General features: G+C 37.5%; 1 protein-coding gene across 5 annotated transcripts in view; it reads left to right on the forward strand.

The window, feature by feature from the left end:
• Window positions 1–6,545: 6,545 nt before the first annotated feature.
• The window catches only part of IFT88 (intraflagellar transport 88), a 53,602-nt gene continuing 34,392 nt past the window's right edge, over window positions 6,546–25,755 (forward strand). For 4 of the 5 annotated variants that reach the window (XM_054400291.1, XM_054400282.1, XM_054400307.1 and 1 more), the window contains exons 1-15: window positions 6,546–6,635; window positions 7,707–7,769; window positions 8,644–8,700; window positions 10,257–10,310; window positions 12,118–12,181; window positions 12,259–12,328; window positions 13,977–14,067; window positions 15,606–15,710; window positions 16,851–16,953; window positions 17,805–17,919; window positions 18,019–18,250; window positions 19,138–19,208; window positions 19,777–19,863; window positions 22,452–22,551; window positions 25,607–25,693. In XM_054400291.1, the coding sequence (XP_054256266.1) occupies window positions 6,546–6,635; window positions 7,707–7,769; window positions 8,644–8,700; window positions 10,257–10,310; window positions 12,118–12,181; window positions 12,259–12,328; window positions 13,977–14,067; window positions 15,606–15,710; window positions 16,851–16,953; window positions 17,805–17,919; window positions 18,019–18,250; window positions 19,138–19,208; window positions 19,777–19,863; window positions 22,452–22,551; window positions 25,607–25,693 (1,389 nt within the window). The remainder of the gene's footprint in view (window positions 6,636–7,706; window positions 7,770–8,643; window positions 8,701–10,256; window positions 10,311–12,117; window positions 12,182–12,258; window positions 12,329–13,976; window positions 14,068–15,605; window positions 15,711–16,850; window positions 16,954–17,804; window positions 17,920–18,018; window positions 18,251–19,137; window positions 19,209–19,776; window positions 19,864–22,451; window positions 22,552–25,606; window positions 25,694–25,755) is intronic. The other variant, XM_054400315.1, reaches the window with a different exon arrangement.

Below are 25,755 nucleotides of genomic sequence, written 5' to 3' on the forward strand. Positions count from 1 at the left end.
GCCTGTCGGGGCCGTGTCGGTGGACGCACGACAGAGAACCGACAGCGCGCAGCCCCTGCCACCCCTGCCTTACGGAGCCCGCCCCTCACCCACAGCTCCCGCCATGTCACGGCCGCCCCTATTGGTTGCTGCTACGAGCCCTCCGATTGGTTCCGCGCTCCCCTGGCCTCCTCTCCGCTGGGGCAAGATCCCGCCCAGAGGCGGGGTAGGAAGACGTTGGTAGTGCCTTTTTTCACTGCTGTACAGGCTCCTTAGCCTATTCACTCTCACCTGGGACAAGTGCAAGCTGCCTACTTCCCCTCCTAATACTCCAGAGGTCGCGAGGGCACGGCTATGGTGTCTCTCACAGGTTCGGTGAAGTCCTCCCCACGAAGTCGGTGTGCTGCCGGCACTGCCTCTTTGGTCCCCGTAGAAAGGCAGGCCCTGCATGTTCCGTCTTCAGGCTGCACCAAGAGATAGCAGGGGAGAGCGGTCACCTGCAAGCCGTGCGTGGCCTTTGCTGGAACAAAGACTTACTTGCCATACCCACTTTGGAGTGGAGCAAGGCCAAAGTTTGAGTAAAGGCAAAGTTTTACTCTACTGTTAAAAATGATTAGATCACTATGGACACATAAAGATGTCCAGGTGAGCTCCCAATAAAACTGAAATGCTGTTTCTGTGGGAGTTTGGGTGTTGGGATTCAGAGTTGCCTTTGAATACACATAGACCCCATCACACTTTGGCCATAGAGTACTAGAATACACCAAACCCCAGTGTGCTATTGACAAGGTACAAATGCATTTCAAAGTAAAGTTCAAAGTAAAGTTCAAAACAAAGGTTTATTATTCTTGAAAATACTACCTTGTTGAATTCTGACTTTAGAATGTATGTTGCTCTCCTTGGCTTTCAGCTTGTTGGTGTGCTGCATTACTCATTTTTTCTAATTCTGTGTAGTTCTTACTCATCTGCATGTTGTTCTGTAATCATGCTGGATGTTCCCAAAAAGAAACAAAAATTAACATTTTAAATGCTGACATATGATTAAATATTATATTTCTTTAGTCTTAACTGAGAAGTACTTGCAAATTTCTTGTGTTTCTAGCTTTCTGGGGAAAAAAAAGTTGAAAATTAATACATCTGATCTCAGAATGAACGTTTCATAGTTACTGACAAAGCTTTGGGTATCATTTCATCTAGTTTCCAAGGGAAAAAAAAAACAACAACTATATAATCAATTCGTACATCTGTTTTCCCTTACTAGCACTTTGCTAATTCCAATTACATTCAACAAGGAGAGATCTCAAATGTATAAATTCCTAAAGACCGCTCAAAGGATAGGAGGTGGAAAATCAAAGTACTACCTTCTTGACTGTTTAGTCTTGGGAAGAGAAGGCTGAGAAGGTATCAGCATCTATAAACATCCGAGGGCTGGATGTCAAGATGAAGGTGACAGTCTCTTGTCACTGCTGCCCAGTGATAGGACAAGGAACAATGGGTACAAGCCACAGGGAGGTAGAACATGACTGAGGTATGAATTCCCTCTTGCAGAAAATAAAGAAATTGCATGCCTCTGAAATACAGTGTCCTAGCCTGATCTTTCAGCATGGAATGAAAACAGAGGCATAGTTCACTTTTGTTAAGTATTAGATTTAATACACTACTTGTTCAACAGAGCAACTAGAAGGTATATTTCATTTGTGATGGACTATGGTACATTGCTACTATGATCCTGATAGTTCAGAAAACTTAATGTCTTTAAATGATAGCCTTAATTTGTTAACTTTTTCCTATTCTGCAGAGCTCTAATTAATCGTTTGCATACTGTAATCGTAACTAGTGATTATATTAAGATTATGCTACAGTTAATACTATAATTATTGCTAGTAGTTTGTGCAATTAATTTAGGTGGCCTTTCACTGTGCAAATGGTGTGATGCAAACACTATCAATATTGCCAAAATGCTGATTCTCAAACAAGCTATCTGCAGGAATCAGAAAGTAAATAGCAGTAAAACAGATATTACAAAAACATGATTCAGCAAAACTAGATTGAGTTCTATCCTTTAATAGTAAAAATACCTGTTACAAATGTTTTTAAACCCTAAATACAATATATACGTTATTCATGTTATTCATAATGAGGTTTTTCCATTAATTTTGCTTCTAAACTGGATGTAAATTGATGTACTTACTTGCTTCACTAAATACAGACTATACAGTAAATTGAGTAAATTGATGTTTAGAGCAGAACTATACTGAATATTTTCCACCTATGAAACTGTTCTGAAATAGCTTTTAAAAGCTTTCAATATAACTCTATAAAATATGTTTACCTAATCAATTCCTTATTAAGAATTTAACCCTGAAAGCATTCTCATTCTTGTACTTACCATTGCATCGAGCAGTGTTAGAAACTTTATTTTCTAATTTGAATTCTCTAAATTTATATATATTTATGCACACCACCTCAGAGATCACAAATATAAAATTGATCTTTAAATCATCTACAAGGACAAACAAATATTTTAATGTCCATGATGTTCATATATACTTGATAACAGAGGAAAGTAACATGCAAGATGTATTGTCTGATGAGGGACATGAGCCCAAAGTATCAAGGCTGCAACATAGACTAGTCAGCAAAATACTTAGCAATTGAACTTTAAGTTTTCAAGTATAGGAAGAAAATTATCTGAAGCTAATTTTTTTTTCATTTTTAATTGTCTTTAAAATAAATGTACTTACGATTAAGTTCAATTACCATTCAACTCATCATTTTCAACTAAGAAAATATTTAGAAAGGTTAAGTATTAGAAAGGCTTTAATTTTAAATGCATTTTGTATTTTCTGTCCTTTCAGTAATTTTTAGAGGTATGCTGACAAGATCCATTAGTTCCCAGAGAGGTAGTTAAATGCAGCTTCACTGTTTGTGGCAGCCAAGCTAGATGGAGGGTCTTCACAATACAGCAGAAAATTGTCAATGCTAGAAAACTACTTTTTAAAGTTTATAATGGGAGAATTACTTTTTCAGTTCAGGCCATTTTCTGAGATGAACAATTAAACTGCCAGAGCAAGAGTAAGGCACACACTAACAGTGATTATAACAGGCAGATGGTAGCCAGTAACCCTGAACCCGAGTTAGGAGGTCCTGGAACAGTTTGTCTGAATCCTTATTTGCAGTGTTACTGCTGTGAAAAGACTAATACTTTGTGTGTTGAGAGGCAAAGAAATTATTACTGTTTAAGAGTATAGCTTTACAGTCTCCTTAATCTGCCTTAAGTTTTCACTGAGTTTACTGGACCTGGTACATGATGTCTTGAAAGCTGATCAGGTGTGCAGCTTGATTCATCTGCATATGTATCCAACTCAATACCAGTCAGAGGACTGATCTGGGGCAGGAACAGAAAGGTGAGAAAATAATGGGACAACTTCATTTAGTGACAGCACTGAATTAAAACGATCAGGAATTCACAGCATACCATGTTGCTTGGGCTGTATTTACTACTTTTTTTTTTTGGCAGCTTCACATTCTAGGTAATTCTAGATACCTACATCATATGGGTTTCTCCCACGTTAGAAGATGTCCTGTTATCACAACCTGAGAGTAAGGTCCTGTTTTGAGACTCTGATGATGTGAGGACATCAGAGGCAGTAGCTGGTCTGAGAGGTCTAAGGAGCTGAGCTAGGGACTGTTCCCAAGCTCCTGGTGCCTGGTTCATGCTTCAGCAGTGAAGGCAACACGTATCATTGTCAGGGGCTGAACCAGACACTGGAGTTAAGATAGCCCATTACATATATAGTATTAGCTAGTTGTCATTCTCCCAAACAATTCCCAGTATAAGCAGGGACCATACAGGCCAGGGCCCCCTTTTAATAGCTGGTTTGAATGTATGCACCCAATTTTGGAGGGCAAGGAAGTTTGATAATATGATCATGGTCAGATTCCAATGGTGCCTTGGCCCTGATCCATTTATGAGACAGATACATTGACGCCTCATCTTGGGGTCTTCTTTCCACTGCCCTAGAAACATCAGAATATGCTGGGCACCAGTATGCCCAGGTCCCCAGTATGAACGAGATGCGTAGCAGAGCTAGGGCTCTTGATACAGAATGTACCTGCATCTTGGGTTTATATAACTGTGTCTAGGGACAATGAGAAAAATCTAAAACCTGTAGGCTCAGTTGTATATAGGGAGCCACAAGCAGAAAAGGGGGGCTAGAAATGCATATATATTTCTTATGCTGAAATTCATAATTTGTGGCAAGTAACTCACCTGAAAATTTTTCCCAGCTGAAGTTTGTTATTGTGCAAAATACTTGTATTCCAGAAACTTCAGGTATAATGATTCTCATGTCCAAAGTCTGAGGTTTCTGTGTGAAAGTGGTTCATGTACAGAACGTGAACAGGTTAATGCAAGAAGCGATAATGTCTTAATACTTCTTTATGTTATCTTTGTTTCTCTTGTTGGGAGACAGAGTAGAAAGACCTTTCACTCATATCCTCTGTACCTTATCTCTTCAGAAAGGACTTTGAGGCTGAAAGAAGGTGAGCAGCAGAAAGCTCTGACATTGCATAACGCTCACAAACCCTGACCATAAAAAGGGTGTTCTGACTGCACTGTATATTGTCTTTGCAGCTTTCTTGTGTCCTTAGCATAAGGCAGTAGGGGTAGGTTACAACTGGTCTCATCAAATATTTTCTCTCTCAAATATACTGTAGGCATGTTCAGAGAGCCCTACTCTATTTGTTTCCCATATTGGCATAATGATTTGCTGCTGGCAAATCAGCTGACACTTGTCAGGTTTTCCAAAATAACAGCTAACACAAAGTAGTAAAAAATGGTAGTAGGAATCTTCTTTTTCTAAGACATTAAGCCCTTCAATTTTTCACTTAGTTTCAGAGACTATGGCAGATGGGAAGCTTTACTGTTTATTGAGCCTTTCAGTTTTGATAGCAGATTTCTCAGCTCACTGGAAGAAATTGAGGGGCTGAGCACCCCAAGAGGGATCAGTGACTGTGATGAGGTCTCTGCCTGGAGGTGCCAGCTGCTGCCTGAGAGCTGTGCTTACTCATGGAGCCTCACCACGCTCCAGAAGGCATGGGCCATCAATGGTCTGGAGCTCAAGAAACGCCCTAAAGGCATGCACTATAACAAAGTCCTCTCAGGTACGGCACGTACTCAGCTGCAAAGCTTGATACAAACACCACAGCCGCCTTCGGGCCGCCCGCCCTGCGCATGCGCCCCGATGTCCCGCGGTAACTTCCCCTCACAGCAGGAGATGCCCACACGGGGGCAGAGGCTTCGGCAGCTGCTTTGCGCATGCGCCAGCCTCCGGCGGTGCTACACTCCGTTCTCATCTGTTACCGACCGGGCGCGGTGCATTAGGGGAGTGCATCGGCCGGCGTTCCCCTTAGCAACGCGGCCCGGGCCGGAAACTGGGCTGCAGATCGCCGTGCAGCGCAGCGCAGCGCAGCGCAGCGCAGGTCGTGTGCGCCCTGTCGCTACGGGACACGCTGGCACCGTTGCGTTGGTTCCCCGAGCCTCTCGCCGATCTGTCGCACTCTGCCCGAGGGTGCGGCGCGGCGGTGCCGTACCGCCGCCCTCGAGAAAGCGGGGCCCTGCTTCGGGCTGTTATAGAGGAAACCTGCAAATAGGAGGAGTTCGGTTTCGGGCCGCGGTAGCACTGCGCACGTCTTAGAGGAGGCTCCGGCTGAGCGGGAAGCAGCGGGGGAACTCCTCCTGTGGGAGGGGAACCGGTCCTTCGGTGGGATGTGCAGCGCTTCGTCCTGGCCAAGGCTTACTTGCTAAAGTGCATGCGTTTCATGATGCAGCTGAAATCAAATGTTACCTTCTTAAGATTTTTGTGAACATAGGCAGAGAGATCTCCTTAGTTTCCTCAGTGAGGTAAAGACTACAAGGTGAATGCAGACATATAAGACACTGAAATATTTGTGAAGAGAGACATTAGAGCCTAGGCTTCTTTAATTCTAGTTTTTGGAAATTAATTAAAATGGCAGAATTATACGGAGAATGTTGCACATAGAGATAGTTGTGGCTGTGTTGATGTAAATACGCAGGTAAAGCAAGCAGGGAATGCTTGAAGGTACAGATGAGATACCTTTCATTAGACTGACAGTTATGGTTTTTCCTTATAGAAAAAGGCAAAATGTAGAATATGAGAGAATAGTCTTAAAACTGAATTATCTGAGAATGTAAAGATACCATTCTAAAAGTAATACCTGTTATGATAATTTAGTTCTATACCTGTTATGATAATTTAGTTTTAATGGTAAATATCTTGAAAACTCCTTTCATGACCGCTATAAAAACATTACAAAACATATTTGTATGAAAAGGTGCCATTTAATATTGTTTATAGGTGAACTCTCTTATTTTTTTTGTGACTAAAAAAAAATCATAGATTAATTTCAAAGACGGCAATTTAAAATGAAATTGGAGCTCTCTGGAACTTGTAAACTTTATTGGTAGTTATATTTTACTTTAAAAAAAGGTTTGTATAAAACCAGTGAGATAATATTTGGCATGTGAAATGTTTCACAGAAAAATGATGCAAAATGTACATCTGGCACCTGAGGCTGATGAAGATGATCTTTATTCTGGCTACAATGATTATAATCCCACGTTTGACACAGAGGTAAAAATATTTGCTGTTTCCCACCTTTCCCATATGTAAGATTTTAACTCCTAAGTACAAGATAAGAACGCACATGTACAATAATGCACAAGTGTACTATGCTTTGATGTGAAATTTTCTTTAGCAAGAAATATGTAAAGTTTTACCAAGATCTTTTTGAATAGTTTTTTGGTGGGTGGCTGTTTGGAGGTTTTGGTTGGTTGGTTGGTTGGTTTTTGGTTGGTTGGTTTTGGGTTTTTTTTGTAACTTTCTATTCCAGCAAAATACCTATGTATCGTCTCATAGCAGATCTAAGAGAGCTTAAATGGTTAGAATTTTTGAAGTATATAGAAGTTATTTGCATTTTCAGGCCTATTCAGCATGGTATATTGCAGACAGTGTGCAGGAGCAAGTTTTCCCACAAAAGAGGCTACTTACTGGCCAGTAGGTCATTGATCTCCTCTGTGCAGCAGCCAAAGGAAGTAGTGAAAACCCACAGGTCTTTGGGTAGTTGGTAGAGCACCTGGGATGATTTAGGGTAGCCCTGCAGATTGCTTTCTGGTAATGGCTGGTATAGTGAAACTGGAACAGCACAGGGGACCATTTAGTCCAAAGTCACCACTCTGCTCAAAGCAGGGCCAGTGTTGCAAGATGGAATTTTGTGTGAAGTCCCAATGCTACATTCATGAGATTTGCAGCATGACCTCAGATACTTGTAATAGCTTTTAATATCTGTCATGCCAATACATTATGTTAAAATTTACAAATAGTGATAGCAGTAAGCTTTTGAACAAAAATATTAAGCTTATATTATATTTAATTACTAAAATTCTGCTTTCTCACTTTTTTTTATTTTTCTGAGAATAATGAGTTTTTACATTTCCTAATATAAAATACAAACAAAAATATAGATGAATTAATACAAAAAAGTATAACCTGTTGCTCAGTTATCTTCAAGTATTTTTGGGAGAAGTTGGTTGTTTTTTTTTTTTTTCTTAATCTCTGTGCTTTCAGTAGTTACAAGGTTCTGGAATTGTGGCTTTGGGTAGTGTGATTTCAAAAGTGTTGATATTTTTATTTCATCTTTTCTAGGATTTAGAAAATGATGTAGCTTTTCAGCAGGCTGCAAGAACAAGTCATGGTAGAAGACCCCCTGTAAGTACCTTTAAAGTATATTGCAGTAATGTAGATCTTCTCTAGAGCCCTAGCTCTGATTGGCACTGGTACAAACTTACCTTAGGAATCTCTTGTCTTTTTTTTTTCCCTACTAAAGACATGAAGGTCCAAATCAAGTTATTTATATGAAAAAAAAAATTAAAAAAGCAGAGCAAAAGTTTCCTTGGTGTTCTGTAGTTAAGCTAGAGCAAACAAGGAACTTCAGTTGAAAGTGGGTATTCCTGGTTAATAAAATGAGATAAAGCCATGCTAAAAAGCAAAATAATTTATTTTGAAAGGTCTTTGTTTAATATTCTGCATGTAAAATGACTTGCTGACATACAAGGTTGAGAGAAATAACAGTGGGATTTAGAAAAACGTGTGTTACTATTATTTTTTCTTCTGTATTCCTGTAATTTACATTCATTTTCTTACTTTCATTTAGCTGTGACTTAATCTTTTATCTATTTTCAAAACTATGGAGAAAGTTTTCACCTTCACTTTAGAAGTACAAACTATATGTAAAAGGAAGAGTTGGAACTATCTGATTAGTGCTACTTCTTTGCTAGGATAATCTGGTTCTACAATGAAAATCTTTTCTATAACAATTGAAGCATTATTTCTATGAATTCAACATAGGTACTATATGGAAAGAGTGATAATAAACATGTGTGGTTGTTAATTGGTGCAGGGTTGGGTTTTTGTGTGTCTTTTTTTGTTTTGGTGGGATTTGGTTTTTGTTTGAGTTTTTGTTTTTTATTTTGGTGGTTGGTTTGTGGTTTGTTTTTTTTCTTTCTTTTTTTTATTTTGGTGGTGGTGGTAGTCTGTGTTTTGGTTGTTGGTGGTTTTTTTGTTTTGTTTTTCTTCCACTCAGGTGACAGCCAAAATTCCTGGTACATCAGCTTCAAGATCTTTAGCTACTGGATTTGGGGTACTTTTTTGTTCTGTTGTGTTCTTAATGAAAGTGAGGTGTTTACCAAAAAATAAATTTACCATTTAATCCCTTGCACAAAGTAATCTTTTAAAGTATTTTCTTCCAGTGAACTTACATGTATTAATTAATTTTAATTTTACTACTCTGCTCTTGGTCAAGGCATGGATACTGATTTTTTTCTCACAAACCATTTGCTAATCAACTGACATACTGCATAAAGTAGTAGAATACAATATATTAATCTGATTTTATTGCTTGCAGGGAGAACTGGATGGGTTGTTATTTGGGCTTAGGAACATTTTCTGAAAGATAAAGTGAAAATAAGTCTTAAAAAATACAGGCTTTGAAATCGTGTCTAATCAGAAAAAGTTGGTTATATTCTTTGGTATGCTTATCCCATTATAACTCTTAAATAACACTTTAACCTGGTTTTCTGTGGAAACAGAAGTTGTGCACTAGTGATACGTTCACTGTCCCCTTATCCCAATAAACACTCAACCTGTTAGACTGTCTCAGTCAAATTTGAAAAGACAATGCTCTTAGATACAAAATTCCTTTAATTTTTATGACATAAAAAGAAAGGAGATCACATTGCTCTTATGCAAGTTGGGTAGGTAACAATTTCACACCTAAATTTTATTAGAAATCACTGAAGTACAGCCTTTACTTTGAACCTTCTCTTACGTGCTTTGGATATATTCTCTTTGAGACTGCTTTTTCTCAACAGTTGTTAGTACCACACTGTGAGAGGAAAAGCTGTCTTGTTAAGAGAGTGCACACAAATGCATTTCATAAGGATAATAAAGACTGAAGTGTTTATCTGCATTAGCAGAGCTAAAAATCTCTGAAGCATTGCTCAGTCCACAGTACTACATCCTTTATTTTGCTAATATAGATTCAGCCTCAATAGAAAACAAACCAAAACAAACCCCCCAACAAACACAAAACAAAGTGAACAAACAAAACACCACCAACAACCAAACACCCAACCCAAAAAATGTGGAGGGGTGGATAGTGGTTAAAATAGTAAAACATAAGCCTCTGAGTGAGAACTGAGGGAAGGACAGTATACAGCATGTCAGCTAATAGAAAAATATATTAATTGTCAGTTTTAAAGTATATCTGTATATATTGTAAAGTATATCTTAATGAAAGTATGACTTGAATTCTACTCATATTAATCTCAGCTGTACTTGGAATTTTACTGTAATTTTGTGTAAATTACTTATTCAATTTAAAGGTAGTAATTTCAGTAATTGAATAATGGGAAGTGCTGTTGCCTCAGATAAATTTCTGTATTTTATTTTAAAAGAGCTGTCAGAAATACTCAAATACATAAAAAACCAGCATTGTGAACTTGTGTTAACTGAAGTGTTCAACCTCTTTCTGTCTGCCAGGTACTAACGGTATATTGCATATGAATAACATAAGTGAGAAGTCTGGTATGAATTTACATGAGTTAGATCCACTCTTAAAACTCAGTGCTGGGAAGACTTTATAGATTTGTAATGATTTGCTGGTGCTCTTTTCAAACTATTTACTTATTTTTGTAGTCAAAGGCAACTTTAAATTCATCTATGGGAAGACCAATGACAGGAGCTATACAGGTAAAAGCTTCAATATTTAGATTTTTTTATTGTTTTGGAACAATGAAGTTTTCTGATAAATGCAAAGAGTTCATTGAAATAATCTAAATTATTGCACTGTTTTCATTTGTCCTTTTTTTGAAAAGGTGGTGATGAGTATTTAATTTGAGCACAGGGTTAGAAGCAATACCAAGGTAGTCTGTTTTGATAGTTATTGTCATGCAATGAATATTCTTTTTTGTTGAAATAGGAAAGAAAGGCATCCTGGGTTTCATGTTTTTCTTATTGGTAAATTGCAGCAGAGTATAAGTACATAACTTTCCCACTACCTCCCATAAGTGTATTGACTTAATGTTAGCTATATCTATAGCTACTATATTCTTTTATGCCAGCCCAAGTGGGAAACCGGAATTATTGGGGACTATCAAGTGTAGGGCCTAAGGGAAGAGTCAGAGGAAAATCATGTTACCAACAGTGCAGGGGCCTCTCCAGGCCAGGACCCACTCCCACAATACCTGAGCAAAGCAAGTGGGATCCACTCAGAAATGGTGGCCAAATGGTTCAACCAAAAGTCCAGAATGTAAGGCAGTATCATAGTGATGAGGCAGGTACAAGGTCATGTCAAAAAGTCAGTGCATAGGCCACAGTTAGCATCTGGTCACTGGCTGGGTCCATAGTGACAAAGCAAGGCTGATGTCCATCCAGGAGGTCAATCCACAGGTTAAAACATGGCTCAGAGGACTCTGTGACCAGACATAGGTGTGGCTGGTGCAGAAAACACTATTCTTCCTGTAAAGCTCAGGGCGGGGTTGGAGCTTAAATAAAGCTCCTGTTAGGGGGTGTGGCTGGAAGCCTCAGGTGAGTCTGATCAGGGCCATTAAGGTTTGTTGGTGCACTCAAATGTCCTGACAGAAAAGTTTAATGAATTGGCATGGGGTGGGATCAGACATTCTTGTGTTGAGAGGCGTTGTCTAGTAGTAAGTTACAAATACCAGGCAAAGGTAGTTTGCTTGTGCCTCTCTTGGTTTAGATGCAGTAAAACGTTCTGATCCATAATCTCATAGGATTCTCTTTATTGTCAATTAAAAAAAGAAAAGCGAATGACTTTGACAGTAAGCTAGACTACATTACAGATCTCAAGACCAACAATTCTTAAGGATTTTCTAAAAATAACAGATGTTTGAAATTAAGTATTTGGAATACATATAAAATTTACGCAAAGTAGTAAGTGTTCCTTTGTGTCAGTTACAGTTTCCCAATAGTATTTGCTTCTCTACTTTGTACACTTATCATAGAATGCTAGATTGGTGAGAACCTCAAAGATCATCTGATCCAAGCTTTCTTGGCCAAAGCACAGTCTAAACAAGATGGACCAGCACCCTGTCCAGGCAAATCTTAAAAGCATCCAGTGTTGGGGAATCCACCACTTCCCCAGGGAGATTATTCCAATAGCTGATTGTTCTCATCATGAAAATTTTTCCTTCTGTGTCCAGCTGGAATCTCACCAGCAGTGACTTGTACCCATTGGCCCTCATCTTTTGTATGTGACTCCTTATTGAAAGGGAGTCTCCATCTTCTTTGTAACCATCCTTTAAATACTGGGACATGATGATAAGGTCTCCCCTAAGACTTCTTTTCTCAAGGCTGAGCAAACCTATATTATATGTACAGTATTTGTGAAGTAAAAATAGTTTAAAAAATGCTTAGTTTACTGAGGTGGTAACAACTGGTTTTTGTATTTAAAGGTTTTGTAATATGTAACTGATGTCTGTACTGTCCCCAGTTTAATTAGGAAGATTATTTTAATGTGTCTTCCTTTTTACTTAAGGATGGAGTTGCTCGACCAATGACAGCAGTGCATGCTGCAGGTTACACTAAGGCAGCTATGAGAGGTACGGTTTGTAGAAATTGCCATCTGCAAAGAGGGAGACATTATTTTACAATTTTCAGTACTCTCTTAATTTTGCAGGTTCATCATTTGATCCTCTTGGCCAAGCAAGAGGTCCTGCTCCACCTCTGGAAATGAAAAATGAAGACAGGTTTGTTCAGTTTTGCAGTAAATTGTTTCACAGTATATCAGAGGTTGGAAAGGACCTCAAGAGATCATCAGGTCCAACTCCCCTGCCAGAGCAGGATCACTTAGGGTAGTCCTCACAGGAACGCATCCAGGTGGGTTTTGAAAGTCTCCAGAGAAGGAGACTCCACAACCCCCCTGGGGAGCCTCTTTCAGTGCTTTGTCACCCTCACTGTAAAGAAGTTTCTCCTCATGTTGAGGTGAAATCTTCTACGTTCAAGTTTGAACCCGTTGTCCCTTGTCTTACCACTGTGAACCACCGAAAAGAGCCTGGCCCCCACCACTTGACACCCACCCCTCAGATATTTATAGACATTGATCAGATCCCCTCTCAGTCTTCTCTTCTCCAGACTAAACAGCCCCAGGGATCTCAGTCTCTCTTCATAGGGGAGATGCTCAAGTCCCCTAATCATCCTCATGGCTCTCTGTTGGATTCTCTCTAGCAGGTCTCTGTCTCTCTTGAACTGGGGAGCCCAAAACTGGATGCAGTATTCCAGGTGTGGTCTCACCAGGGCAGAGTAGAGAGGTAGAAGAACCTCCCTAGACCTGCTGGACACACCTTTCTTGATACATCCCAGGATCCCATTGGCTGTCTTGGTCACAAGAGCACATTGTTGTTCCATGGAGAACTTGCTGTCCGCCAGCACTCCAAGGTCTTTGTGGAGCTGCTTTCCAGCTGCTTTTCAAAGTGTTAAGAGCAACAAAAAGCCAGCCATGAGTAGAGCCAAAAAACATCCAGGAAATTGTGAAACCTTGAGGGTTACAAAACTCTTGCCTCTATGGAATAGCACCACAAACATTTCTGTATGTGGTTAGCTGACTTGCCAAAACTGTTGCACTGACTTTCAAGAATGTGTAATTTCAATGACTTCTGGTTCTGACGGTAGCTCAGCAAATTTGATGTAGTTCTTGACACACAGTTATATAGACTTATGGAAGAGTATATTACAGGCAAGGAACACCATGATTCATGCAACTCCCTGGGAAGAATTTGGGGGAATTTTGTCTGCTATTTTTCCCTCTACACTCTGGCCTTTGCACCTGAGGTAAAACTGAGGCTATAAAAGTGTCAGGGAATTCTCTGAGAAAAAAGTTTTCAGTACAGAAGTTGTATTCTTCAAACATAACTATAGAGGATTAAAGAATCCTACTGATTTAACTGAGGAAAAAAATCTAGATGAGTATCAGCTGTTTATTAAAACCTGCATTTGCAAGCTATACTTTAAATTTTCTACACAAGTAAATGTTTGGATAATTGCTCTTAATACAATATTTCATTTAATTTGGGGTTTGAGTTGAAAGTTTCAACAGCCCACCTGTTTTTTTCTGTCATTACTTCTGCCTAACAGATTTGGTTCATGAAATTCGCATGTCTGTCTTGTTCTCATAAGAGGATTTATGTTTTCATAGTTCTATGTTCTCAAAGGTCTCAATGTGATATCTTTAGAGGATTTTCTCTGGGCGTAGTTTCACATTGTTTTTCATGTTGGGAAAACCAGTTACTTGTGACATGTGATATATCCCTGTGTTTTATTGAAACTATCTAGTATCAAGGCTTAGTGTTTGCAATTACATTACTAGTCTTAATGGTTTTACTACTGGTTTTATTTTAGTTCAGAAGAGAAGATTAGGCAGTTGGAAAAAAAAGTGAATGAACTGGTTGAAGAAAGCTGCATTGCCAACAGCTGTGGAGACTTGAAATTGGTAATTTTTCTGGATTTCACTTTTGCTGTTATTTCAAATTATTATTCTAACTTTGTTATGACTCTTCTAATCCAGTGATATAATTAAAAAAAGGGGGGGTAAGGTGTATGTATTTGTTAAGACTTCAGTGTTACAAAAACTGCTTCCTCTATTGACCTCTTCAAATGGGTCTGATAATTAGTCATACTGGCACAAATTTGACAAGTCTAACCTATGGACCCTGTGGGAATGGGGGACCCTTCTTCAATACCAGGCTGCTAATTGTCATCTTTGTAGCATTTGATCCCCAGGTGTTTAAGGATCTTGTTCGGGTGCCATTCTGTTTCCTTGATGTTGCTTGGGCTTTTTGGATAATGTAATTTTCATCTAGGACTGGTGCTCAGCACCAGGGTCAATCTCAGTTAAGCAGCCTCCACAGTTCCCTTCCCTGTCAGGCGCTGCTTGGTACTATAGCATATAGTGGATGTTATATTGGTTTTGTTGCACCATAGAGGGTCAGTAACAAGATGAACTCTTTAATTTTCTTTCAGTCTATTCAGACAAGGAGACCTTCCAAACTAAGCAAACCCTAAAGTGTCAACACTATAAGACAGTGGCAATAGAATACATCAGCCTTGGATCCCAGTGCACCAAAATAGCCTCTAGCTCTTCTGTCTTTGGACAAGGCTTATGTTCTATTCCATATGATTGGGTCTGAGCAGCTCCAGCTCCTAAATTACTGGAGGCAAAGCAGGCCCAGCTGTTAGAATTAATGAGATGCATTTGGTTCTTTGGGATGTAGACCTCCTTTGTGCTCATCCATTGCCCTCTCAAGGTAATGGCATCTGATCTGTAAGGGAAAAAATTAACTAGAGCTTTGAGAGATGATGTTTCTTGCTCAGTCATCTGAGCTACAAAATTTTGTAGTCTAGGAGTGTATCCTGAAAAGGAGTAAAAAAAATTGGTAAAGCATCTTGATCTGCTTAACATTTCCCAATACATATCCTAGGCTAGATGGCCTTTGGTTTGATCAAATTCACATGTTTTTGAGACAAAGTGCATGTGAGAGAGTGCCTGTGGATAGATTAAAAAAAAATAGGGGAGCAAATTTACCAGCATAAAGAATTAGTCAAGGTCTATGTGCAGCATACATTTGCATAAAGTGTGTGTTTACTTCCTGCCTTTACTTTCTTTCCAACGTTTTCCTGTGCTGTGAAACATGCCGAGCCTAAATATACCACCTCTTTAAAAAAACAAAGCTATGTGCACTTTCTATAATTAGGCTAGAGCACCATAATCTAATCATTATGGCATATATATATGTGTGTGTGTGGCTACTCTAAAATTATAGAGCTAGGCAGACTTAGATGCATTTCTGCTTATTGCTGTTTAATGCCTTTTCAGTAGGTTGTATTGCTATTTTTCAGGCACTGGGTACAGTCTATCCATCTAAAGAAAAGGGACATGAGTATATTTTTTCATATTTGTGTTGAATGCATTTTTGTCACCTTGCACTCATAAGATTTAAGGCACTGCTAAATTGTAGTATTTTATTTAAGGCTCTGGAGAAGGCAAAAGAAGCTGGAAGAAAGGAAAGAGTATTGGTGAGACAACGTGAGCAAATTGCAACTCCAGAAAACATCAACTTAGACCTCACTTACTCAGTAAGTGCTTTCAGTGAGTGAAAGGTGCTGTTAAAAAACCTGCTAAAGAGACATTTCAGCGTTTGCTGAGCGTGTCGTAATGCTCCTAGCAATGTACCCGATCAGGTGTGGTCTACATTTAAGAGTGGAAAGAAGCTCATGAAGATAAAGTGAATAACTTCTTCAAGTTAAACTTAACACTGGATTGCAAAGATCCATTTATGTCATCAAGTCTGTTTGCTTGCAATTTTAAATACCAGAGAAACCACAGTCATATTAAGTGAAGAAGAATGCCCATGATGACCTCTTCCAGTCATCTTCTCACATGCAAAACATGTATATCAAAATATAACAGATGTAAACCCTGTCCTTCAGAAATAGTCCAGAAGATGTACCGTGCCAAGACAAGAAAACGGGAGAGATCACACAGCCTTTAACTTCAACCACAAAGTGACAGAGAATGCATTACAGGAAGTAGAATACAGAAGTATTTCTAAATCCTGAATCTTAAAGTAGGCATGCAGATACATGTTCTAGAGTTCAAATTTATAGTAAATTTATTTTAATTTATTTTATTTTAGAAGGATACAACGTACATTAAAATGCTTTAGGGTATTTAAAGTTGTGCTCCAAGTAGTGCTGGAGAGAAAATTATTAACAATGAATACACAGAATTAGGCAGACCTAGTAATTTATTTTAGGGTGAAAGTCAGAATAAAGGTGGGGAAGAAACCTGACACCAACAGAACTTCTGTTTTGAAACAGGAGTTTGAAAAACTTCCTCTTCCTCGGTGACCACAGGTAGAAGGACCATTTTTTTCACTTTTTAGGAGTCATAAATTACACATAGTTTCTGAGAATTATCTTGTGTGAATGTTTAATAGCCTTGCATTATAACATTGTGTTTACTTAGGGCTAAGGTGCACTTAGTGTCATTTTTAATGGTAGTTATTTAAGTACAAAACCAGAAGAATTACCTAGAATATATAGATTTGAAACTTTTTTTCTCTATGTTACCATACAAAACCAGAGGAATATTAAAGATGGGAGGCTTAAAACTGGTAAAAGCAATGCTTCCAAGGTAAAATTAATTTGAATTAGTTTATTACTGTTGAAAGAACAATGTATTTTCTTATACCTATAATTCCATTTTTTCTATAGGTTCTTTTCAATCTGGCCAGTCAGTATGCTGCTAATGAAATGTATGCTGAAGCATTGAATACTTACCAAGTTATAGTGAAGAATAAGATGTTCATCAATGGAGGTAGGTTACATTCTAAACTGGATTAAAATTGATAGTCAGGCATTCAAAATGAGGACTTCGTCTGCATGATATTGACTCTTGGAGATCTCAGCCATCATGTCTGCCACAGTGGATGACAGATTCGCGTAGTCTCTGACTGTATAATTTAATGTGGCTTGGGTCTCCAAATGATGAAGTCTTTCTTTTTCTTTCATTAGGCTGAGCTAAACTTAAAGACAAATTTTCTCATGTGGCACAGACTATATTGTCTGCTCTAATGCTATTTTTGTTGTTGTTTTTCTCATTTGACTAATCTTTCCTCTTTTGGAAGCTTCTTTTTATCGTTTTGCACATCTTTGAGACTCCTGCAGTGCACTTTTCTCAAAAATGCTTATTTACAGCTGTCTTCCTGCAGTGCACTGTAAATAATCTCTACCTCATCCCTCAATTCACAATAAAAATCAGAATACATCTTATGTGGTAGTTCTTTTCTAGGTTTCATTACTACTTCATCCCCTTCTGGGTGAAAATTCACAGAAGGTTGTTCTGTGCAGTGCAATTTTTCACAGAAAGAGAGGTCAGGCATTGGAATGGGCTGCCCAGGGAGGTTGTTGAGTCACCAACCCTGGTCATTTAGACATGGTGCTTGGGGGTATGGATTAGGGGTGAACTCTGTAGAGTAGGGTTATTGGTTGGACTTGGTGATCTTGAGGGTCTTTTCCAACCTGAAAGTTTCTGTGATTCTTTAAAGGGATACTAGTACCATATAACAAAGACAAATTCATTAAGTTATTACACTAGCACTTTGAAACAATTTAAGAACACTGTAACTATGCTTTGAAAGGCTGTAACTTGCTGACTTTTTTTGATAGGCAGACTGAAGGTGAATATGGGAAATATATATTTAAAACAACGGAACTATTCCAAAGCTATCAAATTCTACCGTATGGCTCTAGACCAGATTCCTAGTGTCCACAAAGAGATGAGGTAAGTTTCTACTAGTAGGCATTGTTCTGAAATACAAGTTTTGGATGTAGTATGATTTGATAGTTAAAAATATAACCTAATCCTGATTTCTTTACTTAGGATGAAAATAATGCAAAACATTGGTGTGGCATTTATTAAAACTGGCCAATACGTTGATGCCAGTTCTTCATTTGAACACATAATGAGCATGTCCCCAAGCCTGAAGGCAGGCTTCAACTTGATCCTGTGTTATTTTGCTATTGGAAACAGCGAGCAAATGAAAAAAGCCTTCCAAAATCTGATTGCAGTTCCCTTGGAAGTGGATTATGATGATAAATACATTTCCCCAAATGTAAGTTGAAAAAAAAAAAATGCTTACATATGTTTAAAGAAAATAAACTGTGTCTATATATTGTAAATGAGAAGAAAGGGGGGGGGAAACCATTGAATGCTTGGATTGTATAGAATGTGTGAATTTATGTGTATTTATGTATAAAATAACATGAATTAGAACTTTTGTTAATAGTAAGGATCATTAAATACTTGAAGTAATTGAAGACTATGTAAGGTCATTCATTGGCAGAGAAACTAGTTTATAGAAGCTCTTTCTAAGTATAGGCAAGCTATAGTTTTAACAGACATTCCAAGTGTAGTGTTTTGTTGTGAAGAGGTCAGAGAAAAGATCGGAAAGTTTCCTTCTTGTCTTTATTTTGTGTAAATCTATGATCTCTCCCCAGTAAATCAGGAAGAGGTAGCTACTCAGAATACCTGCATTAGTTCTTTTAGATATAACAGAAATATGTAATGGAAACTACAAGATGATATGTGTGATTCATTTTAACGAGAAGTTGTTGCACAAGTCAGCTGCTGAATGTCGCTGCAGTTCAGCAAGTGCTTAAGCATGCTCTTGTTTTTAAGTATGTGAATATTCTCACTGAGATTTTCAGCCTTCCTACTCTGACATACATGACATTAGGGTTATTAATGGGTGTAGTTAATGTGAGCTATGACCACATACACGTGCAGAAAAACAGGATTAAAGTGTTTGTAATGCCAAATTTTAGATTTTGTGGTTAGAAAACTACTTTAAACTGAAGCTAGCTTTTTGAATTGTGAAAAGTAACTGAAGGTATATAAGCTATGTAATTTGCATCAATTTATGTTTACAGCCATATTGTGTATAAAACGATTAAAATGAATCTAAGCTGGCATCATTTGTATTTGTTTTGCTTCCCTCAGGATGATCCACCTACAAATCTACTAATTGAAGCCATTAAAAACGACAGCTTAAGACAAATAGAACGTGAGAGGTAATGGTGGATTCTCTTCTTTCTTGACTGTGGTGCCATGAATTTTAGCTTCTGAGAGTATCAGTCTTCTTGCATGTCCACAGCTCTTGTTATGGAAATGCCCTCATAATTCTTAGGGTAGCTTGTGCTTGGAAGAATTGGTCAGCTCACTCAGTTTAGCATACTGCACTAAAGTAGTATTTCTATACCAAATGTCATGCCCTCATAATTCTTAGGGTAGCTTGTGCTTGGAAGAATTGGTCAGCTCACTCAGTTTAGCATACTGCACTAAAGTAGTATTTCTATACCAAATGTCATGGGTTTCAGTGCTTAAAAGTTTGAGGCATTGGATTTCTTAAAAATATAACTACATTGTGCAGTGAAAGGAAAACAGAAAAGATGAAGAGCTTTGTCAAAATACAGGGCAGGGGCAGTAGCAGGGGACTGGTTGGATTGAATTCTAAGATTGTCCTAAGCGTAGAAAGAAGCAAGAACAGGGTTTAGTTCTTCTTTCTATAGGTGTTTTTTGAAATGGTTATGTGTTTATGCATTTGGGTTTTGTGTTGGGTTTGTTTGTTTGTTTCCTTAGGAAATCCATGGCAGAGGAATACATCATGACAGCTGCCAAACTTATTGCACCAGTGATTGAGACATCTTTTGCAGTGGGCTATGACTGGTAAGGGTCAAGTGGGTCTTCTTTTTGTCTAAGCTGTATGCCAGTTTCTCATGCCGGTTATGAAACTGGGTTCACAAACATAAACAGCCTGGGAAACAGAGTTTGATGCACATCTCAAACATAGCATCCAGGCTATCTTCAGTTTGCATCTGTAACGCTGTGCAGAAGAACAAAATAAAACATTAGTGTCTATTTTGTGTTAATTTTTTTTATCTTTGAAGCTTACCTGTTAATTATACCTTTGAAAGTGTTCTGTATTACTACAAAAAGAGTTTTTTTTTTTTAGCTGCAACTGAATTTGAAAATTCAGATTGAAAAATTAAGAACTTTTAAAGTGCTATAGACAAATCCTATATAGAAGGCAATATTTGCTACTCTTTATTGTGAATTTGAAGATTTGCGATGCTGAAGAAGGTTTCATTACTCCAAAGAGTCATGATACAAAACACTGGAATCTGAATATTATGACAAAAGGTTTATTTGTATTTAATTTATAAACTTAATGTTCATAAAGATAAACCTTATTTGCTGTTTCTTAAGCATTTATACAACTGTACACAGCAATAGGCTGCTGATACAGTTTACCATTTCAACTTTTCTATTCACTTTATTTTTTCAATTTCCACCTTAGCTTTTTGTTGCATTTTCTACGGCAGAATACCCTTCTCTAAAAGAAAATAAGATAGGCACACTTCCTATAAGGACAATATAAAACTTATTAGTATGATTTTAAAGATGTATTTTTAACTAGGTTTTAGTTGTTTATTAAAGGACTTACTTTGCTATTTTTATTGCTTTTAATAATATTCTTTGAAAATAACATGTATACAAGCATATGTTTTGTATCTTCAGCCACAACATTGCTAACAGGTATGTGTTTGGGAGGTGAAGGAAGTTTGATGGGAGAAAGATCTTTCCTTTACTGGATTTGTTGGTTGTTTTTTTTCTTTTGGCTGCTTAGGATTATTTTCAAATTTTGAAAGTCCCATGGTTTATAATTTTCTAATAAAGCAGTTTATGCAATAATTTCTCACACAGACATGTTCAGTCTGCCAGAGTCCACAAGGTGGTGTTTTATAGTTTAATAATCTCTATCATCCATTCAGAACTTAAGCAGCCTTACGAAAATTAGCTTGCTGTTTTATAACTTGTTAGTTTAAGTAAGTCAGTTTTGTTTGCTCTGTATCTTGTAGTTTTGTTCAAGAAAAATGGAAAAGGTTGTCAGTACTCAGTTTCTTTAATGCTAACCACGAAATACTTGACACAAAGGAAAACACCATCATCTGTTCAGGCTAATTACACAACTTCTAGTGAGATGTGTGGGATTGTGTTTATAAGGACAGGTTGAGGGATTCAAGCCCAGTGAAGAAGTTTAAGTTTAGTTAAGTGAAGAAGCAGTTTAGGTTTGGTTTTCCAAATATTACATTTTGTTATGAGTCCTCTTGAGTATTGAATGTGCTTTTAATCCAATTAATTTTCTTTACAGAAATAAAGTGGGAACAAATAATATTCAGATTTTATAACTTAATTAAAATGTGACATAATCTTGGTATTATTCTGTCATACTCCATAATGACCAGTTGGATAGTTAGATCTCATTGGATTTTATGGTTAAAAGATATTTGTAGTAATAGTTGAAAGATGTTTTTTTTACTTTCATTGTAGATGTCTTTGCAGAAATTGCTCTTTGTTTCAATATAGTTTTTCCTCCAACATAGAAAACATTTGTGTACTCGGTAGGGAGACTGTCTATGTGCCAACTCAATTGTAGCAGCTGGCAGTCTGTCAATAAAAGTTTAATTTAACGAATTAACCAACTTTTAGGAGAAAAGAAAAGGGCATTCCCTTGTGTGGTCACCACTTAAAACAAAAACCAAATAAACCCAAACAAACAAACAAAACAAGTGGAAGGGATCAAAGAAGAAACCCACAAAGTTGTTAATTTAGTGTGCTTAATTCCAAACAGTTGTATGTGTACAATAAATAAAGGGTTTGCTTCAACCCATAGGCAATTTTAAAGTACACCACATCAAACCCTGGAAGATGGTGTCCATGAACGAACATCTGAACCTTCTGCTGTGTTCTGTTCTGCCCTTGTTTTGCAAAGACCCTAAGCCAAATTACTTTTAGGGAGGCACAACCAGAAAGAGGTTTATTATTGTGACTTGACTGTTATTCTATAGATCAGGGACACAATCTGAAGTCTCTGGCTTTGTGCACTAAGCTGATTTATGTGTTTGGTAGCATATGCAAACAGAGATCAGGTTTGATAGAACATATCCAAAGAAAATGGTTTGAAAAATTATCTTGGTCAGTATCTTGCATCAAGTATCACTCAGTGATAGAAAATGATATTGTATTTAGGAAGCTGACTGGAAAAAAAAAAAAGAGAGCAGTGATATTAAAGTAGGTTGTGGGAATAAAATTTTTTTTCAAATATTTTTAACCAAAGTGCTCTTTGCCTCTGTAAAGAAATAATAGCTAAGAACAACTCATTTTGGTAAGTCAGTTGGGTGCAAAAATATATAACTTAAAGTGACATTTATTTGAGCAGATGCATTTTGTTTATGGCTTGTTTTCTGTTGCAGGTGTGTTGAAGCAGTAAAAGCTTCTCACTATGTAGAGTTAGCCAATGACCTGGAAATAAATAAAGCCATTACTTACTTGAGGCAACAGGATTTTAATCAGGTATGGTAACTTTTCACATCACTACTTTTTAATACTGTGTTGGTAAAGATGTCCTTCTTAGCCACAGCATGTTTTTTCAGCAAGGGAAAGATTGATTTATGCAAACATAATAATTCTATTGATGCTGCTCAGTAAAGTAACTTTATAGAAACACTGGCAAGAGATGAGTTTTATCTAAATGAAATTTCTGACATAAAAGTTCATTTCAAAATTAAGACACCTAAATTTAGTTATCTTCACTTGCTGTCCAAGCTGTCATTACAGTTAATGGAACTGTTGTCAGTACAGTCAATAGAGCCTAGAAAGCAGGTTGCTGATCAAAGTGGAGATACTTTCACTCTTCTTCCATGTAGATACAACAAGAGAGTTATCCTTTATTATTCTGCATGTCTGACTGATCGCTTTCTGAGATCAGCAAGCAGTTTGAGAGTTTGGAAAGTTTTGGGTAAATCTGGTAGCTTTATTGACAGCTTTTGAGGAGTGGGAGTGTTAAAGGTAGGTAAACAGCCATGTGGTCTCAAGAATCTACTAGTTTTAATGGTAATTTTTTTGTGATTTCCAGTTAGTACCTAGTATATATATTAAAACAAACAAAAGAAACCAGTTAACAGTGGTAAAATGATACACAGAGATTGTTGGTGATGTTTCTGTGGAGTACTCCAATGGATTGGAGGGGTTAGAGTGTTGGAAGTTAGGAGTAAGTGGAAAAGATTCCCTTTTTATTTTGGTTATGTGATGGAAGGCCTTTAGCCTGTACTGGAACTGCTTAATAGTAGAGTGGGACTGCAAAACAGTGATTAAAGATTGAGAGGGTTTTTTTTTTTTTTTTTCCCCTAATAAAAGTGCAGCTGCCACTTACTCATCCTGTCTGTCTGTTTTTCATATACTTACTAACTCACCACCTGCTCAACACACCTTTGGCTGAAGAACAAAAATAGAAACCTTTTTAAATACTCAGTTTCAAGGCTTTACTGTGTCTCAAAAAATGAACTGAAATAGATTTCTACTGAAACTATAATGGGCTTAACTATATGCTTATCATCATGAGTATGTTATTTTCAGATAGCCCTAGCAACAATGAAAAAAGCATGATGAAAATGAGCATAATATGCATAGATTGTATTTTATTAGTAAGGGATTTTGTGTATTAGATATGTTGCATGTTTTCTTAATTTAAAAGGAAAACTTCTGCAGGTTAATTTAAAAACAAAATTCTGCAGGTGAGCCATGCAGCTCCTTAACATCTCTGGCAGACTCTGCTTGAGTCAGACAAGCTACTTTGAAGTTTAACTTCTATAAGCAAATAATTTACATCTATTGGAAAAATGTCACAAAGAATATTTTTGGACACTGTGTTTTCATTGTTGAATCTAAGTAATTGTTATTGTTGGGATTAAAAAGTTAGAAGCTATTTAGAAATACAGAAATTTAGCTGATGATTCAGTAAGTGCATTCCTACTTTGAAAGGACAAAAGGATTGCTATGGATTTTGATCCTAGGGCTGATAATTGCTGAAACAATTTACCAATAAGTGAATAGAGTTCAGAGTCTTAGGAGCTTTTCATTACACATGAAAGAGAGACTACTTCCATTCTAATCTTTATCATCAAAGGTGCCACTTAGCAAAGGTAAGCAAATCAGCTACAATGGGAAATGGCTTTTCATAAAGTGACTTCAAACTATATAGCTCTACTTTTACTAAAAGTGAATTCCAAAAAGAAAGAAGTCTGTGTAAGAGTAGAATACCTCAGATATAGTAATGCTACATCTGTAAATACTTGGGACCATTCTCTTTTCAAAGAAAGTCATGAATATGTATAAAAGTTTAATATTGTCATAGTTGGAGTCTTATACTTCAGAGACCACTAAAATCTAGAGACTAACTTTTGAAATGCTCTTTGATTGGAATTGCTGTATTTCTTGAGATAAATTCTGTTATTAGGAGACTATTATGGTCTTTAGTAGTTCGTAGCTCTTATGTGGAATGTAGTTGACTAACTCAGTGAACTACATCTAGCTGTATATATTTTGTCATTTTACACGTCATTAGTATAGACGTGTTTTTTTTAAAGTAATCATAAAAACTATGTATGACAGTCAGTTAAAACTTGTTTCCTTTGTTTGGTTTGGCATCCCACATACAGTTTCAAGTGTTCACTTTATGTAAACAGCAGCCTGTAGTTTTCATGTAGAGGAAGAAGGAAACTTTTGAATTCCTTGTGTTTATGGCTAAATGGGGATTGCCACATCTGTGTCGTAGTAGATTATAGAACTAGCCTGACATACTCTGTAACACTTTGTATAGTGAATATAAATATTTAGTGTAAAAAAGCCTGTTCTTATTATTTGTAACTGTATACTAAATTATTCTCACTAGTTAAGGGAAAAAAAATACACCTTTTATTTCACTTTCACAGGATGTTAGGGGTTGGAAGGGACTCCCAGAGATCATTGAGTCCATCCCCTGCCCCCCCAGAGCAGGACCATAGAATCTAGTGCAGGTCGCACAGGAATGAATCCAGATGGGTCTTGAAAGTCTCCAGACTCCACAACCTCTGTGGGAAGCCTGTTCCAGTGCTCTGTGACCCTCACAGTGAAGAAGTTCCTCCTTGTGTTGAGGTGGAACCTCCTGTGCTGTAGTTTATATCCATTGTCCTTTGTCCTATCACAGGGTGCAACTGAGGAAAGCCTGTCCCCTCCCTCTTTACACCCAGCCCTCAGGTATTTGTAAACATTTATTAAATCCCCTCTCAGTCTTCTCTTCACCAGACTAAAAAGCCCCAGGGCTCTCAGCCTCTCCTGGTAGGGCACATGCTCATCCTTGCAGATGAAGAAGTAATAAATAACCAATAGTATTGAAAATTTGTGACCAAGACTGATATGTATAATACGGACAAACTATGATGTGTACACGCTACAAGTGTCTGTTAGAAGCTGTAGTAATTATCCTGCACATGGAGCTGGTTTTAACTGTCAAGTTTATTGATGCTTCCTGAAATAATTGTGGTATAAGTTTGCCTCAGTGGAAAGTAAGTTGTTTTCAAATTACTTCTAGGCCCTGGAGACTTTAAAGATGTTTGAAAAAAAGGATAGCAGAGTAAAGAGTGCAGCTGCAACAAACCTTTCCTTCCTTTATTATTTGGTAAGTGTTTGCTTCAACTAAGCCAGTTAATTACAGTTTATGTAGCAAACTTGTATCCCTTG

This window comes from Indicator indicator, chromosome 1 (genome assembly GCF_027791375.1).
Source record: "Indicator indicator isolate 239-I01 chromosome 1, UM_Iind_1.1, whole genome shotgun sequence".
In the NCBI taxonomy this organism is placed as follows: domain Eukaryota; kingdom Metazoa; phylum Chordata; class Aves; order Piciformes; family Indicatoridae; genus Indicator; species Indicator indicator.